This window comes from Ptychodera flava, chromosome 14 (assembly GCF_041260155.1).
Source record: "Ptychodera flava strain L36383 chromosome 14, AS_Pfla_20210202, whole genome shotgun sequence".
NCBI classification, from domain to species: Eukaryota; Metazoa; Hemichordata; class Enteropneusta; family Ptychoderidae; genus Ptychodera; species Ptychodera flava.
In genome coordinates, this window is record NC_091941.1 from 11,228,944 (window position 1) to 11,245,919 (window position 16,976).

General features: G+C 37.7%; 1 protein-coding gene and 1 long non-coding RNA gene across 4 annotated transcripts in view; one reads left to right on the plus strand and one right to left on the minus strand.

Moving 5' to 3' along the window:
• Positions 1 to 4,992, plus strand: LOC139149345 (uncharacterized). Its single transcript, XR_011556102.1, has 2 exons — positions 1 to 966; positions 3,725 to 4,992. It is a non-coding gene; the product is annotated as an uncharacterized lncRNA (long non-coding RNA).
• Positions 4,993 to 5,823: 831 nt separating this feature from the next.
• The window catches only part of LOC139149344 (fasciculation and elongation protein zeta-2-like), a 43,441-nt gene continuing 32,288 nt past the window's right edge, over positions 5,824 to 16,976 (minus strand). The window contains exons 3-9 of one of the 3 annotated variants that reach the window (XM_070721066.1): positions 15,535 to 15,681; positions 14,855 to 14,963; positions 13,742 to 13,756; positions 12,663 to 12,910; positions 11,902 to 11,974; positions 11,433 to 11,498; positions 5,824 to 10,238 (exon numbers count right to left, since the gene is read on the minus strand). In XM_070721066.1, coding sequence (XP_070577167.1) covers positions 10,222 to 10,238; positions 11,433 to 11,498; positions 11,902 to 11,974; positions 12,663 to 12,910; positions 13,742 to 13,756; positions 14,855 to 14,963; positions 15,535 to 15,681 — 675 coding nt within the window. In that variant the 3' untranslated portion in view covers positions 5,824 to 10,221. Of the gene's footprint in view, positions 10,239 to 11,432; positions 11,499 to 11,901; positions 11,975 to 12,662; positions 12,911 to 13,741; positions 13,757 to 14,839; positions 14,964 to 15,534; positions 15,682 to 16,976 lie in introns of all 3 variants that reach the window. The other 2 variants (XM_070721064.1, XM_070721065.1) reach the window with 2 other exon arrangements.

Below are 16,976 nucleotides of genomic sequence, written 5' to 3' on the forward strand. Positions count from 1 at the left end.
AAATTCAGGAATCAAAGGATTCGATATTTGCAGACATTAATTAAATTTTTCCATTTTCCTACGATTTATGAGCAGTATTTTTGTAACCATGATGATCCATAACTACCTTTATCACGTTGATTAATGAAGCGTGGTTTGCTCTCCAAGTTAAAAAGATCGTGTTCATGGGCGATTAGAATTTAAATATAACAGTCGGGGAATGTTAATCTAAAGCAACTACCTGTGCATACACTTGATATATCCAAAAGTATTTTGTAGCCCGGCAACCTGTACAGTGTCTAGAAAGGTGGCTCTTATGACAGTGCTTTATTTATTGACGAAACTAACAAAATTTGGGACTGGTGTATTGTGTTCCATTGTTGATTGTTGTAATCATTGTCAATGGCGGTATTGTAGGTGACATGCGCCGCGCCATTAATTCTTTATCGGGTGCCATTATGACGTCACCTCGTTGGTTACGCGTCCAGCAACAGGCTTAGAACACGTACTGAGCCAATGTGCATCTGTCTCTGGCTGTGTTAACGGGTGGCTAGCTATGGCGGCCCTCAGTTACGGCGCGTTTGGGGCGTACAAATATCTATACAGCAGGCACCAACCAAACGACGGCAGCTTTCAAACTGTCTGGGTGTCGAAGAGGTATATACCGACAGATCTGAGAAGTACTGCGCCGGTACCAAGACACAAACTAATGACACAGAAAACCTTGCCGCCGACACAGCCGCATTGGGTCCCACTCGGCGAGCCATCTTTGGGAATGGTCGATCGTGGCCACGAAGAGAGAGAAATCTACGTTTCGCAGCCGAGTACAAGGTCAGAAGAATGGTCTACCCTACGGCAAATCCTCCCTTCCCGAGGCAGACCGTATCGCCACGGCCCTCCTAACTGGGGTACCGGTGACGCTTGCCCGCCGGATATGATCGGTACCAAACAGTCAAGGTTTCCCCATATCAACAGTCCCATGACAAGGTAGGCAATATATAGGTTGACAATCAATAATTCAGAAATAAATGTAAAAACAGTCGCCTGATATCAGATCAGAAGATAAGCTTGTTTCGTTGAGCAGTGTTTTACTCCAAGAAAAACTAGTTTGCGATTAAGAAGTTATTTAAGATGTTGACACCTGTAAAATATGCTGTCTTCTACTGCTATGAATCAACACAATCGCACATGCATTACATAATGTTAATCAATGGAGGTAGTAGTCTCTACTACCTCCATGGTTAATCCAACCATAGTCCTTCCACACACTACTGTGATCCAACACAAGATTTTGAGTGTGCTGAATTCCGTATATTTGAAATCAAATATGACATTGAAATCCAACATTTCATACTTCCATCAGTTGACAGGTAAACTTGTACCGCGTAGGTTTGCGTGACACGAAAAAAAAAAAAGTGAAACTGGCATATTAATTCAGACAGGCAGTTAGACACATAGAAAGTAGAAATACACACACTGAGTGAGACATAGAAGAACAATAACGATACTATTAACCACAACGCACCTGTACAAAAGACCGTGTATTAACCAGACAATCAAACAGACAGCAGTGCCATGGCAGTTACTGTTACAAAGAGAAGGACTTGCACTAAGATGTTAAAATCCACCGGAATGGATTAGACCACAGAGCTCACACTGAGTGATAATAACAACCTATCGATTCTATGATTCACGACACGTGAGCTTTATTGCGAATCTACTTCAAACCACTATCCCCCCACAAATGGATGTAGACGTGCTGTTTGCTTTTCCGTTCTATTGCCAGCTTTTTTTTTGTATTGAGCCTGAAGTTAATAGAACCTTTTTGCAACGTCGAGTCGAAATACTGACACCAAACAAAGACTCCAAAAACGCTTATTCGTGAAATCGTGGACGTAAAATCTCACTTCTACCTCCGTGGTGAAAGAGATGTTATGCTTCGGTTAATGCAAATGGTGTGACTCGACTTACAGCTCAAGCACCTCGCTGAACTCGATGCGCCTCTAACAAATTGTTGTGGTATTAGGCCTATTGCCCCATTGAAAAAGCGCGACACTAGGGTCACCTAGCTGAGCTCCATGTAAAGGTTTTCAAACTATACTATTTGATCACTGAAGTCGAAGCCTGGTAATATTACACTAGAATATCACGTTTTAGTTTCAACCTTCTTCGTCGCAACCAGAACCAGCGTAGGAATCTTGACGAATGACGTCCAAGCTTCTTCAAATGTGTTTACAAAGTCACAAGCCGAAAAGATTATGTTATTTAATAACGTTATTATGTAAATGTTTCTGCCCTGATGAATCGCTCGAAAAGGCTAAACTTACGAACACTAGAGCGCATATCAAAATTTTGAGGAAACTAACGAACGAGGAACGGAAAAATTTGAAAACTATGCCAGCAAACGCCTGATATGTTGTTTACGGGATACTAATAAAATGAATTGCGTCAATCACAAGTGTTGTCAGGGTTACGTCTAAGCCTGTACACGAGGACCATTATACCCGACTAAAATAAAGAATTGGTACAATAATTATTACTTGCTCAAAGAGAATGTCCATGCCTGGAAATGAGAAACGACATATTACGGTATTCCTGAAATGCCCAAACACCTCAACAAACATAAACCAAAGTGCAAAGGTAAAAATGAAATAACAAACCCAGATGTGCAAATATTAGCATGGTTTCGCAGCGAGAGAAGGGTAGATTACTAGCTCAGTTGAGTAAACTCAGCACAACAAACGGATAAACTCAGCACAACAAACGGATCGTCATGGGACTAGCAATTATAGTGTGGTTTTGTGTCAGAGAGAAACTTGTAAATGGACTTAATAAGGACTTATTCTGACTGAATGAAATGTTATTAATGCGTTTTACGTGGTGCTATGATTTCAGAGGGAAAATATCAGCCATTTCAGATAAGCGAAATTGAATCTTAGCTTTTATATTATATTTGAAGTATACCATTACCAATTCAAATCCATGAAAGACAAATATGGCACAATCCTTTGCTGTTTTCCCAATTTCGTTGCTTGTTTGTCGAAGAAAGTTGAATAAAATAGTATACAAGTTGGTTTCTAGGGGCCTTGACTTCTTACGGCCCCATGTAACACCCGTGCATTCCACTGAACGCATGGAGTGTAGGTTGGTAACTGCTGAAAAGACTCCGATATGGAGTCTCGCTTCTACCTATCCTCTATGAATAGACCCAGTGTGTTAAAGCATAACTGCGTCCGGCGTCATGACTGTCGAAATGATCACCTTACTCCCAGCCTAGACAGAAAGAAAGACAGAAAGAAAGAAAGACAGAAAGAATCGATGCAAGCTCGGAATCACTTCCTTAATTTCCTTAAATTAGATTTTTGAACTTGGAAATGTTCCTTAACCAGCGGTTTTTTATACTTTCGCCTTGGTTTATCTTTCATTATTCATTAAGTGTTCTTGTCGTCTCATTACATAACGAACAAATTGTATTTAATGATATTTAGTGTTTCTTTATGTTCCTACATATACAGTCTATGGTTCCTACCACAAATAAAACAAAAAACTAACAAAAACCGTTCATCGCTACTGATTCAGCCAAGACAATCCAAGTAACAATATTTACTCAGTACTCTGTGGACTATGTGACACATGCTGTACATGTGGTGTTACTTGCCTAAGTGACCTAAATATTTGAATCACAGTCCCTCTCGGAACTATGTTTGAATAAATGTTCATGGATTCATTTATTTTTTACCGATAGGTACGTGGACGATATGCATCAGACCAACAGGTTGTTTAAGCTTCACTGATAGGACTACGTAGACCGCCAACCGATTTTTGTCGATTCAGATTTCAACCTTCTGAGAGCATCGGTCGTTCAATGTTTTCGGACTTTATCTGCACGTTTTAAGCGACATCAAGAAAGAGAAACCAAACGACTGCCAAGATTAAATCGATTCCTGTGGACAGTATTATTTTCTATTCCGTCCGTTTTGCAGAGAGATTTCTTGTTAGATTATTTCTGTACTATCATATGTATATGTACATCCATGTTCGTGTTGTACAGTTGGAGTAAATCTTGAAGTTTTCTCTTTGCCAGATTATTTTGCGTTTGTGACCATGATTCGTAGCTTTAATTTTTGCGTACATTTTGAAGCTGGAGTTTGTTTGTAGTGTTTGTTTCGATGACAGCCTCGATGTACCATGAACTTTGATGTGCATTTTTCTGAAACAGAACAGGTGTAGGTTAAAAAAGAGGACAGACTCAAACTTGTACAGTATTTTTGTCTATCACATGTGGGGGCTCATTTTGAAGCTCATGCAGTAAATAAAGTTTTCACAGGCTTCTTTTCGTGAAAATGGATTTTTTCCTCCCTCGAATAGAATTTACACGGCGACCATTTTAATTCTAAGTGTTGGTAAATATTGGGTAATTTGTTTCTCTGGTACCAAATTTTACACCGTGACCCCAGCGTTTAATTCTTGATTTTCAAAAGGAATAGTGTACAGAAAGTTCGAGCAAAACTTAAAGTCTTTCAATTTCAAGGCACATACTTCAACTACCTAAGTCACACACATACTGATGCAAGCACGTACTTATTCATATATAAAGACAAAATATTTGCATGTTTTTATGGAGTACACTCAAAGCAATTTTTGACATGTTTGCCATGACGCCTGAGGGTATCCAGTGAGGTCATGATTTGTACATCTGAGAAAAGTTACCAGAACGAAAGAATTCTGACATCCTAATTTTAGGAATGCGATCAAGTAACAGGAGTTTCACAAGTTCAAGAAGCGGTCCCATTTCCCCAGTACCTGTGAATTGGATGTTTGAACAGAAACATTTCTTACAGGTAGTTGGCAATGTCAATTCAGAATTACATTTTGTACTGATAAAACTTTTTTTGAAACAGGTGTTTCCTTAAATATCTTACAAAGAAGTTTTTGGAGTGCTTATTATCTGTACAAAGTAAGGAAATTTAGTTCGTCTGGTTTGTTGCTCCATTAAAAGTTTTTTTCGTCAAATACATGAAGTTTTGCAGCTTTTTGTCAGTTTTTCATGAAATATCTTCATTTGTGATGGGGTAAAAAGCAGACAAAATTGCTTCTGGTCAACACATACCTCACTTCAAAACAGTGTTGTCTTTAATGTTCTATATACCATAGAAATCAATGGTGGAGAAAACTGAATGTGTTTCAAGAGCATTTGTATTGACATGATACAGCAATGTGAAATTTACAGACGTGCCACCAGCCGATACCAAAGGTAGTGTAAACGAGTTGGAAAGCAGATTGGCTGTCAAATTTTTTCTAAAAAGCACACCAAGATTTCTAGAATGTCACGACTAGAAGCTACTGTTTTTTTTTCTTTGCCATTGTGATATTGAAACTTTGATTGGCCAGTAATTCTTAGTTTTGATTTTTTCATTATTTTTGTTTTATAAGTCAATTGCAAGTTCTTATTCAACTCTGAGAAGAATGTTGACACACCCATTAGTTCGCTTGTCAACATAGAATATCTATACGTGTAAAAGTGTGTAAAATGATGTTATTGTTTATATTTGAATTCTAGTCTGGACCAGAATTCAATCGTCAACAATAGCAATGCAGTTTACGCATGTACAGGCTGAGTTGACAAGCTGAATACTGTGTATCTCAACATGTGTTGTGGAGCAGAACAAGAAATTATGGTCAACATTAAAAACGAAAATAGTGAAAAAAATCTTCAAAAGTTTGCATATCAGGGTCTTTATAGTGATGCACAGTATATTAGTAGACTACAAAACGACGTCTAAATATGTAGAATGTCATCCATATTGAATATTTACTATCACAGTCACACACTGGAAGCCTTAATTTACACATTACAAACTTTTTATTAAGTTGATACATTAAATAATACATATAACTTATCTGTTGAAATCACCACATTGGATCTTGATTTTGCTGTGTGTCATGTACCTTGGCAGCAAAAAGTAGCTACAGCTAAATATATGTACACAATGACAAAATGGCTACAACTCCACACTTGTCAAGATTGTGATACTATGAATTTTGCCAATTAAGCATGATCAGTCTATCAAATCAGCAGTTGATGTTTGGAACCTGAAAGCAACACCTTTTTCCTTTGTGCATTGAGAAAACGTAACCAGTAGGGTTGTGTATCTGGGAACTGTTTTCTTAGAGTGAAGCTCTCTGAAGAGTGGGATTGCTTTAGTTTTCAAATCATGCTTCATTGGCAATGTCCAGCAGGGTACGGTGTGCCCTGCTAATTAATTAATACAGCTGACAGTATGTAAATGGCCATCACTCTAGGCTGCTCTGATCATTGGAATATTTCTCATAGAGTGTAAGCTACCTTTACGGGTCTGTCTAACAAAATGCCATTTCATAATGAGGTACTCAAGTGCTATTAACTGAGGTGTGTGAAACTCTCTTGCAGCAGCCATTACAGACTTTTCAATTTTTTCTTTGTAACAGATAATAACACATTCACTTCCATCAAACAGAAATTTGTTGTGGTGGCCTATGGCACTCTTTGCCAACGACAAAATACATTGACCAAAGGCATCAAAATTCATATGTAATTGTCATAGAAATATGCAATAACTTTCCATTGTGAGCCATTTCCTTGCTAAAGATCATCAAAACACATTGTTGGACTTCACTGGACAGAGTAGGAACAGGCTAGTTTCTTTCACATTTCTGAGACCCAGGAATACCTGGCAGTCGTTGAAATCAAAACCATTAGTCACAATACCAGTTTGCTCATTGGTTGAAATGGAACTCCAAAATCATGACAACCACTACCATACCACAACCTGATGCAAAGTACATTTTTTTTTGTTCCAGTTTCTTTCTCTCTTCCTGATTGGTCAAATGGCAGCATGTACAGCTGCTACACCGGAATAAAGCATTATGGGTATGGGCAATGCTTACCATTGCAATATCAAACAAAAGCTACATTAACAATTCTGGGCTGCATTTGTAATGACAGAGTTGACAAGTCAATGACCTACACATACGCCCAATACAAACCAACCTACCAAACACACAAATGGTATTTTTAAGCTAGGTGAAGAATCTGTGTATGGCTGGGCAACTGACAGCATTTTAGATTTTTCTCTGATTTTTAATGGACACACGACCACTGCTGAAGGATCATAGACAGCTGGGAGAATCAGTACGACCGTTTCTTTTGCCTGAGATGGTTAAGTGTATCATTAAGTAGGATGTGAGTGAGTTGCAGTCTGTTCACGGTCAATGACTTGCACAATCAGAAGGTGAATTCTCCTGTCAATATCCATACCAGCAGTGGTCGTATCTCATGCACTTCTACTTGGCAAGGATGACATCAAACAAAGTATAAGTGTATTCCTCATTGAAGAAAAAGAAAGGTTGATGACTGGAAAGAAACATCTGTGGGATTGCAGCATCTTTAATGTTTCTTTCTGTACACGGCAACTTCAAAAGATCGTTTGCTTTACCCAAGAACACATCCATATCAGACAATCCAATGTACTGGTCTGATGTCTAGCTTCCCCTCCACAAAAATTATGAAAGGTGGCCGGAGTTAACTAACTGTGATTCAACCTTTAACATAATACATATCTTGTCAAGAAAACTCCATTTTTTCTGTCCACTCACTCATGCCACTATCAGGGTAATATGAAATGGTGGGATTTTCCAGCAAAGCCATGGTTGTTTGTGGAGACTGGGTTGCCTGGTAATGCACTGGGTTTGCCATTTGAAGAGGCAGGCAGGCAGTGAAAAGGAAAAATTTCCAACAACAAGTCATAATCGCAATTATCTGCTTGCATGAGCATAACAAACGTGATGAAACGTTGGAAGCACTCTTCAAGAAAAGTGTTGATTTCTCTCTCTGCTTAGACCCCTGCAGCCACTCTACTCCCTGCTGACATATCCAATCAGTATTTCTCGGCGTAAAACTTTACATGTTATTTTTCTGCATCTCTTTATCACACTAAAACACCTTAAAAGTTTTGATGATAATAAATTCATATTTTTTCCCTACATTCTATATTTTTATATTGACATTATCACTGGAAAAACGCTGATTGCACCCAGAAATAAAATTACATTTCAAAAACATCTACTGAATCCTTCACTTAAATGATTTATACTTTTCATGGACGAGATGTCTAGCAATCTTTTTATAATAATCTATAGTTACGCCCTATGGCAGTGCATTTAAAAGAATTGCCCACAATAGATTCAAGGTCACGTCCCTGTAGGGGAGTCTCTGTCCACAGTCTTCCACACTCCCTGGAAACTGAAATTATTTTCAACTTAGAAAACATGCACTGGGCAGAGACATGCCTAACTTTCCTGCATTTAAGAGAAAAGACTAGTGAGTAAAAAGAGTTCAACTTTGGTGGAGTTTTGTTACCCCCTTGACTCTCATGCTGTGGTCCAACTCTATTGTTTTCAATAGTGAGTGAGGACCTGTCTACAGGGAACTTGGGGTGTAAAGGTCAAGGGTCACACATATCTCACAAAATGAAAGGAGTATCACTGTATATAATGAAATATTTTTTTGGCAAAAATGGGATTTTTCTTTCTTTCGAACACTGTGGCTAGAAGAGTCTAAATTAGCATTTTAGTCTGGTTGCTTGATGCTGTTTATTACTGGTTTTTAAGGTCGAAATACTAAGATTATTGTCTATCACTATTATCATTTTGTTTTGATATTAGAGTGAGGAACTCGCCTCACTTCCATAGGAAATATCATTAATCTAATTCTACATAATTTCTACATAGACACTGACTTTCAAAACTTCAAAGATAAACAAAATTGATCAGCTCTTTTATGTACAAAATAATGTAAACAACCACAGAAAACGTGTGTACTTTTCTCAATAGGGAGAAATCAAAATACTGAGGCACAAAATGTATCTGGAGAAAAAAAACTTGGACCTGCAAGTAAATTATAATTCTCAATTTATAAAAAAAATGAATGATGAAAAAAACTAAATACAAAATGATAACCCTGTTCAAGTATTCATAACAAAAGCAAAAGTATAAACTGAGAAATATTTCTAGACATGAGTTGGTTGAAACGTAAACGGGTGCATGTAATGCATTCGGGAGACTATTTCTTACTAAAGGACGCCCTCTTGTGGCCAAAAAAGGCAATAATTTAAAAGGGATGTGTTCATCAGTGTCAGATCTTGGTTTTGAATGCATAACTGACACGTATATTTCTCGCTCTCCCCCCAACCCCTACCCCCACCCTGAACAAGTTTCAATTTAAATTTTCAAGAACTGACTACTATTATTGATTATATGTTGACACTGATAGCTGACACGGTTGAACATTAGCGATTTCTATTTACATATAAACGTCCCATCAGAGTACTTTGACATTTTTCACAAGCTGGGAGAATGCAGTGTGAGCCTGCTCCCAGACCATATAGTAAGACGAGTGAATTCATTGCACTTTACAGGATAAAAGCTTCAAAAAGGACAACAATAAATTATGGATAAATTTACATCATAAATACTAGGCTGTGAAAAACCACCAGGTCAGTTCAGAGAGTGCACGGCGGTGACTTCTGGGGAAGAGAGGGGAAAAGCTCAGCTCCCGCACAAAACTTGAACTTGAGAAATCTCTCCCCTCAAGTACGCATGACAGACAAACTCTGGATAACCATGAAAATTTCTCCCTCTGTAGCATCATGAAAAAGTAACCCCCACTGCAGCATTTGGAACAATGATTAAGTATATAACACTGTATTTCTCCCATGCTAAAGTCTCATATTACCCATTGTAGAAACTGAACTGAACTGGTGGTTTTGCCTTTCTCTGGCTTTTTTTTCCTAAACAGATTCCTATCTTATGTAAGATGCATTTTTGGATCAAATGCACAGCGCACACATTTCTTACTAAGTACACGTAAGTATCTGGCATAATTTTTTTTTCCTTCTTTGAAATTAACACTATAAATGTTACTACACTTTCAGACTTGAGTTTAAAATGTGCCATTGCAAACAGACATGAAGATGTGACACGTGCAATTAACACACAGAAAAAATAGTAATTGTCTTTGAACGATTATCATCATATTGAGAACAACTGATTGGTTGCACCGACGATCTTCACCAAATTCCAGTGGTGAGAACGATGTCTGGGGATATCAACCAATCAATCAATCCATCAAATGGCCAGCCAATCAAAAGCTGTTCTTCTTTGAAGGGCTCTCATACATCCTTTTAGTTTCCAGACAGACAATGTCTATGTCGGAACAAGCACTGCAATGAACAGAAAAAAAAAACATGCAAAATGAAGTATGGATGACATGAGACTTATCAACATGTAAATAGTTCTTCACTATGTCTTCTTAGTTCTAAAAGATATCCTGTACATGTAAAAACCTTCACTGTACAACAGGAAGACAGTGATGCCATCCTGTACATGTAAAAACCTTCACTGTACAACAGGAAGACAGTGATGCCATCCTGTACATGTAAAAACCTTCACTGTACAACAGGAAGACAGTGATGCCATCCTGTACATGTAAAAACCTTCACTGTACAACAGGAAGACAGTGATGCCATCCTGTACATGTAAAAACCTTCACTGTAAACAGGAAGACAGTGATGCCATCCTGTACATGTAAAAACCTTCACCGTACAACAGGAAGACAGTGATGCCATCCTGTACATGTAAAAACCTTCACTGTACAACAGGAAGACAGTGATGCCATCCTGTACATGTAAAAACCTTCACTGTACAACAGGAAGACAGTGATGCCATCCTGTACATGTAAAAACCTTCACTGTACAACAGGAAGACAGTGATGCCATCCTGTACATGTAAAAACCTTCACTGTACAACAGGAAGACAGTGATGCCATCCTGTACATGTAAAAACCTTCACTGTACAACAGGAAGACAGTGATGCCATCCTGCACATGTAAAAACCTTCACTGTACAACAGGAAGACAGTGATGCCATCCTGTATATGTAAAAACCTTCACTGTACAACAGAAAGACAGTGATGCCATCCTGCACATGTAAAAACCTTCACTGTACAACAGGAAGACAGTGATGCCTTCTAGATCTACCCCACATACTACAAACCTTTAAATACACAAGTTTTGGAGTTTGATGAGTTAGTCTCTTAACAGGACAAATGAAGCTGGATAAAATTGAATTCATTTTCATTATCACATACACACTGACTGCCCCAGGGAGTGTACGTTGATAGGAAATGTCTTAAAATTAATAAGACCCGATTGCAAGCAAGCATGATGCAAAAGTCCAAAGTTTTTTTGTCTTTTCAATATTCCAACCAAAATTTTTGCGATAAATTATAACTAGCATCAGGAGCACAGCAACACAAAATAATGGCAAGGGAAGGGGAAGCTTATGACAGATTGATGAACAGAAAATGTGACTTTACTGAGTGAAATCAAAATGAACTACAGCAGATTTGGAGCTTACCTTTGAGGATATAGTCTGTTAATAAGCCAGGCACTTGGGAACTGTCCTCATCCATGGCTTTCAAAACTAAAAGTAAACAAAAAAAGAAAACAAACAGCAAAAGTCAAAGAAGAGAAGAAGGAAAATTAAAAGCCACCACAGCTCCTATGCAAAAAATTGCTTCATTTTGATTTTTTTGTTTTTTAGTTACAGTCAGGCTTAATACTCGAAATCACGCTCGACATGACATAGGTTTGCACTTTTAAAAATACATACATACCACAGACTTGTAGGTGATGTATGTAAAGTGACTACAATGACATACAACCTGGTGACTGCATCCACTGCACTTGTATGGCACATCAAGAAAACTTAAAATTTTGATAACTACTTGTTACTGTTCCTCATATGAATTTAAATTCACTGGGAGTAATGTCACCATGCATGTTGCATGCTGTAGTCACTGTGAAATGTATACAGCACCACTTACTTTTATTCAGTATCTGTAAAGTTTCCACACTAGGGGGTCCATTTTTGTGGTATGGTATCACCGTTGTCAGAAACTGAAAACAAAGAGGAAGAGAAAGGAAGGATGTGATAATACGGTAAATTTTTGATCATGTTTGAGCTCACAACAATGGCACCCAGTCACCGAGTGGAGAAGCTACAGACAAAACCGCTCAGCCAAATCAGTATCCTAAGACGTAGGCTGAGACATTCAGTGTTTCTACAAGACTGTTCTCAAACACAGTTTGCTTTGAAAATTTTCTCAAGGAACACATCACTGTCATCAACATTGAAAAAGTATGGTTAACATCAGCTTCAGAAGATAAACCATCTGACTGTTGTATCAGACTATCAGTTTAAACAGCATGGGATTATAGATGTACAGGGCACTGAATTTATTGAAAATTGCAAAATGTTTCAAAAATTCCACACTGATTTAATTTATCTCCATAGAGCCTGTCCTTTCTTCGCAGGACAACAGCTCTTTTTAAGTCATGATGACAACCTGAAAATATTCTTCTCCCAAATGTCTTCCTTCTTTGGTGAAATTCACAGCAAAAATATATTGTTGTATTTGAAATAACTTAGTTTGCACCTGGAAAAATCACACAATGATTAAATCGCAAAATGGCTGTGCGTGATGCAGCAAGTATTTTATTCTGTTTACATGTGATTTACCTTTGAAAAGTCATTCTGAATTTCTGGAGCACAAAATAATTGTCTTTTTCCAATCAATCTACTTACCGAGCCTCCTTCAGAACCATTTTTGAGCTTTTTCTTAGGTGCTCCTTTCTTTCCCTTGGGATTTCTGGCTTTGAGTTTGTTTTGCACGCTGATCAGATTGGATATAAATTGGTTCTTGATCTCCTTCTCGTATTCCAGCTCATCTCGGAGCGCCAGCTGTTCTATCAAGACTTCAGAGTATTCTTTGATGGTGGACTCCAGCTCTTCAAGCAGTTCATTCAGAGCATGGAGAGACAGACTCTTGAGACCTGTGGTATGTATCGTGGAAGAGAAAAAGCAGAAAGAAAATGAGAGTTCTCGACGTGTTGCCACGGTTTGATGGTTTCGCAAGTTTTCTTACCGGTAATTAGAAATTTTTTGAAGTGTGAAGGGTATCATGGGGTCAATCTGACATGTAAGGTGCATTGAAAATGGTGTTTTTTTTGTCCTTATTAGCAAGTGAATGGTTTAGAATTAATTGGAAGACAACTGATGTATCAGACAGAACTGATAACAGAACTTAGTCCTTCACCTCCTACTTCCTTGAACAGAGAAAACATTAAGTTGTACCAAACATGATGGGGAAGGGGGCTCAAAGAATCGTTCAGTATTTTTGAATCTTGAACACGCAGATGTACAACATGGGGTGGTCATCAAATATAAGGTCGATTATGATCAAAATCTAGTACATGAAAGGTATTTTTATATGTTATAAATACTCTGAATTACAACAACACACATGTCATTATAAAAGTACAGCAGACTTTATCAAAGGAACATCTACTAAGCCAACAACATGATTGTTGAGTACTAGAGAAGGGTTTTATATTTTCCATTTTTTTTTAATTCACTTAAACAATTCAATTTATGCTATACACATACATGCCACAAATACAGATTATTCAAAAGAAGTCAGACTGTTGCAAAGATATGCAAGCTACTTGTTTATGTGAAAATCATTCCAAATAAGCTTGATACTTCATTTTTAATTTACAGGTTACAAAATATTCATGCAAGTTTTATGACTTGCAGGTACATGTAAATTATGTTAGGTATCTTGAAAGCCTTGTTACACAACGCCTGAGAATACTTTGATTTACCTGGTATATCCACAACTTTAGTACGATAGCAAAGCAAGAGAAGAGTAAGTATTGTTAGTATCAGCACAAACATTTGAGTGTGTGACTGTGTTGAGATGTGTGTCCATGGATTGATGTACATGTGTCATGCTTTGCGTGGAAATAAGTAAAGCTAAAACGACATCATGGCGATGTTTAAAGAAAACCAACCCCTGAGTGATAATGGTTATTCATGCTACCAACGGTTACAATCCTGAACCAACGTAAATATCTTCTGACTTGACCATCGCATGCAAGATGTAATATGTACATGAAGTTAGAAGGTTGTATCTTCCGTATTTTCCATTATGTTTTGCCTGTTATACATGCAATATTGTCCATGGTAGAGCAATTGTAAGGCCCTTAGGAAAGATTTTATTCACATTTAAAGTACAAATCACTTTGGGAAGAGTTCCTTTGGACATTCAATTTTTTACAGAACTTTTCTGGTCTGCTGATTGAGTGAGTTTATTTTGAAGCCTGTAGAGGTGAATGAAGTTTTCATGATCTTGTTTTTGTTGAAAGCAGAAATTCAAATTTTCTCCAGAGAGTTCAAATAGGATATAGTGACCATTTGAATCTCAAATATCGATGAATTTTAAGCAGAAAGATTCTCTAATCAACTGCTGTGTACAGTGACCACAGACCTGTATTCTTGATTATAAAAGAGAACAGTTTAAAGTTTCCCTGAACAAAGTATTAGCAAAACTCTAAAATGTTCAGTTTTAAGGCAGGCATTGGCATAGATTTCAGTGAATTTGCTTCTATATAATACAGAATTTACTTCGCTGTGAACAAACTGGCATTATGACCTACTTACAATTGCCCAGGACAATCACATGCGTGGTTACTATTCATGCTCTTTCATGGACACCTGATTTTATCTCCTGAATATGTGCATTTTGCAGTGACGTCTCTGAACTAAAGAACTCCACTGCTACACTTGTTTGCCTTGCTTTTCAGTCAACTCTGCATGATATGCTGTTATGGCCATTTTTCTCATTTAACGCAACAAAAAAACGATAGACCCATACGGAAATGAAATATAAGAAGCTTGCATAGCAGAGCCATGAAATGTACCTTTGGCATTCTTACTTTCCTCATAACTGCTGGTGGTGATGGATCTTTCCCGGAGTTTTAATAATTCCTGGGAGATGAGAGACCATCGATCTTCCTCTGATTGTGTTCCGTCAGGTGAGGCCTGCTGCTAGGCAGAAAGAATGACATGGGGCTTTATGTTTTAATAAAAAGAGTCTGATCAGAACACTGAGTTACACCGAGTGAGAACACACTATTTAGTTGAAGAGTTCTCTTTAGATGTGGTGTGCAGTGAAGTGTTGACAATTTCCCAATGTACTTTGAGGCTTCCAGGGAGCTAGACCAATGGCTAGAGCTGCCTACTTTGGACTTTCTTTTGGTTTAATGGAGAAAGAGAGATTATTTCAGATCAAGCAGCGTTCTGTGGACTTCAAAAAGTGAATAAAACACACTGCTTGGTGCAGAAAGAAGTCCAACGTGTCAAAATTGGTACAGTTTAATCAGTTAGCTCAAACTGCAACTACATTAGGATCTGCTCATTGCTTTAACAGTACTTTTATTATTTTGGAGAGCTATGAGACTTGTATTTCTGTTGGGCGACAGATGTGCATATTTTTGGAAAAACTTAATGGATTCAAAGTGTTCACTGGCTGAGATAGAGTACATCGTCTCTGCACTATCATGTTGAGGGATGGTAGACATAGACATTGATAATATGAACGGAAGCGTAGCACTACCTGGAAGATTTCATCAATTTCTTCAATAACTTCATCTGCTGTGAACATTGGTTCTTGATTGATACTGGAAACAATAAGTGAGTGCATGTCTAGTTGTTGTGCCAGTTCACCGTCTTCAGGCAGGTCTAGGTTACTCACTTCTTGTTCCTGGATCAGTGCAAACAACAAAACATTTAAAACTCTACTCCTTTGCTGATTTGGATTATTTGCTAAACTCCAGCAACACCAGAATATGAATATGAATCACTGTGTATTAGAGTACATACAGCACTACCTTTCAATGTGCCTATTGCTGTTGTCAAGCAAAGTGGTTCACTGTAAAACATTGTCAATCACAGTAATTTGGAGTTAGAAAGGCACATGCAAGATTTCCACCTATAGTTTACAGTAACTGCATTTGGTTAAAATGGGTTACTGTAGTTGAAATATAGAAAACAGCACCAATGACATTCTGCTTCCATTGAAGGTCAAGGTTAAAGAAGCCAGTGTGAAAAGTTTTTATCACTAAGTTACAATCATGGGAAGGTTTGGAAAGCCCTGCATGCAGGAGAAACTCCATCATTAAATTTGCTCTGTGATGGTGCTCCACAAAACTTTGGGTTCCTACAATTATTTCTGTGTGTGGGTATTTTGGTAAAATAACTACACCACAACATGATGCAATATATTGGAAGATCATACTAGAAGCTGGTAAATACATTCACACTCCAAAAAAGGGGGGGCGCTCCAACAAGGCTTACACCGCTGCCATGACTTCTCAAAATGAATGTGATTTATCACGTTTGTTGTACAAAGAAAACAAACAAGAAACAAAAGAGGGTAGACTGAATGTCGTTAAAAGAGTGTTGAACTGTCTTTGAACTTGCTTAAGAAAGTATTTTCTACAAGGTCTGTATTTCATTTGACAGTTCATCTGTTCACTAGCCATCAGCAGTCTGAATATGGAGGTTGAGTTTTGACATATAACAAAACTTAATTTACTTCAGGTAGTTGGTTTGAACTTAGAATTACTCCCAACTTTCGGGTGTCAAAGCACAGATGAAATACTAAGCAAAATTACATTTGGTAGGAAAGGGATAAACATTTAATAATTGATAGCAGACATTTATTTTTTGAACCACATGTCTTAGCTAGAACACCTGCTAATGATATCACCTTTACTGCTAACTTTTGAAGGCAAAATCTCAAAGTTAACTTCGTTCTCTTCTCAGACTGTGAACAATACAGGGCAAGTGCGTAAACCTTACACCCTAGAAAAACTAAAGAGTGAACAAATATTGACCTTTTTGCACGTGAGTGTACAACAAGCATCATGCACTGCTATCACAAACAAACAGTGTAAATCAAATCAAAGCAAAGTCTCTGTAAGGAATTCTATTTGAGATAGTGATGATGGATGACAGTATATCATGATTGGGCAGTTTCAAAAAGTTAGCACTACT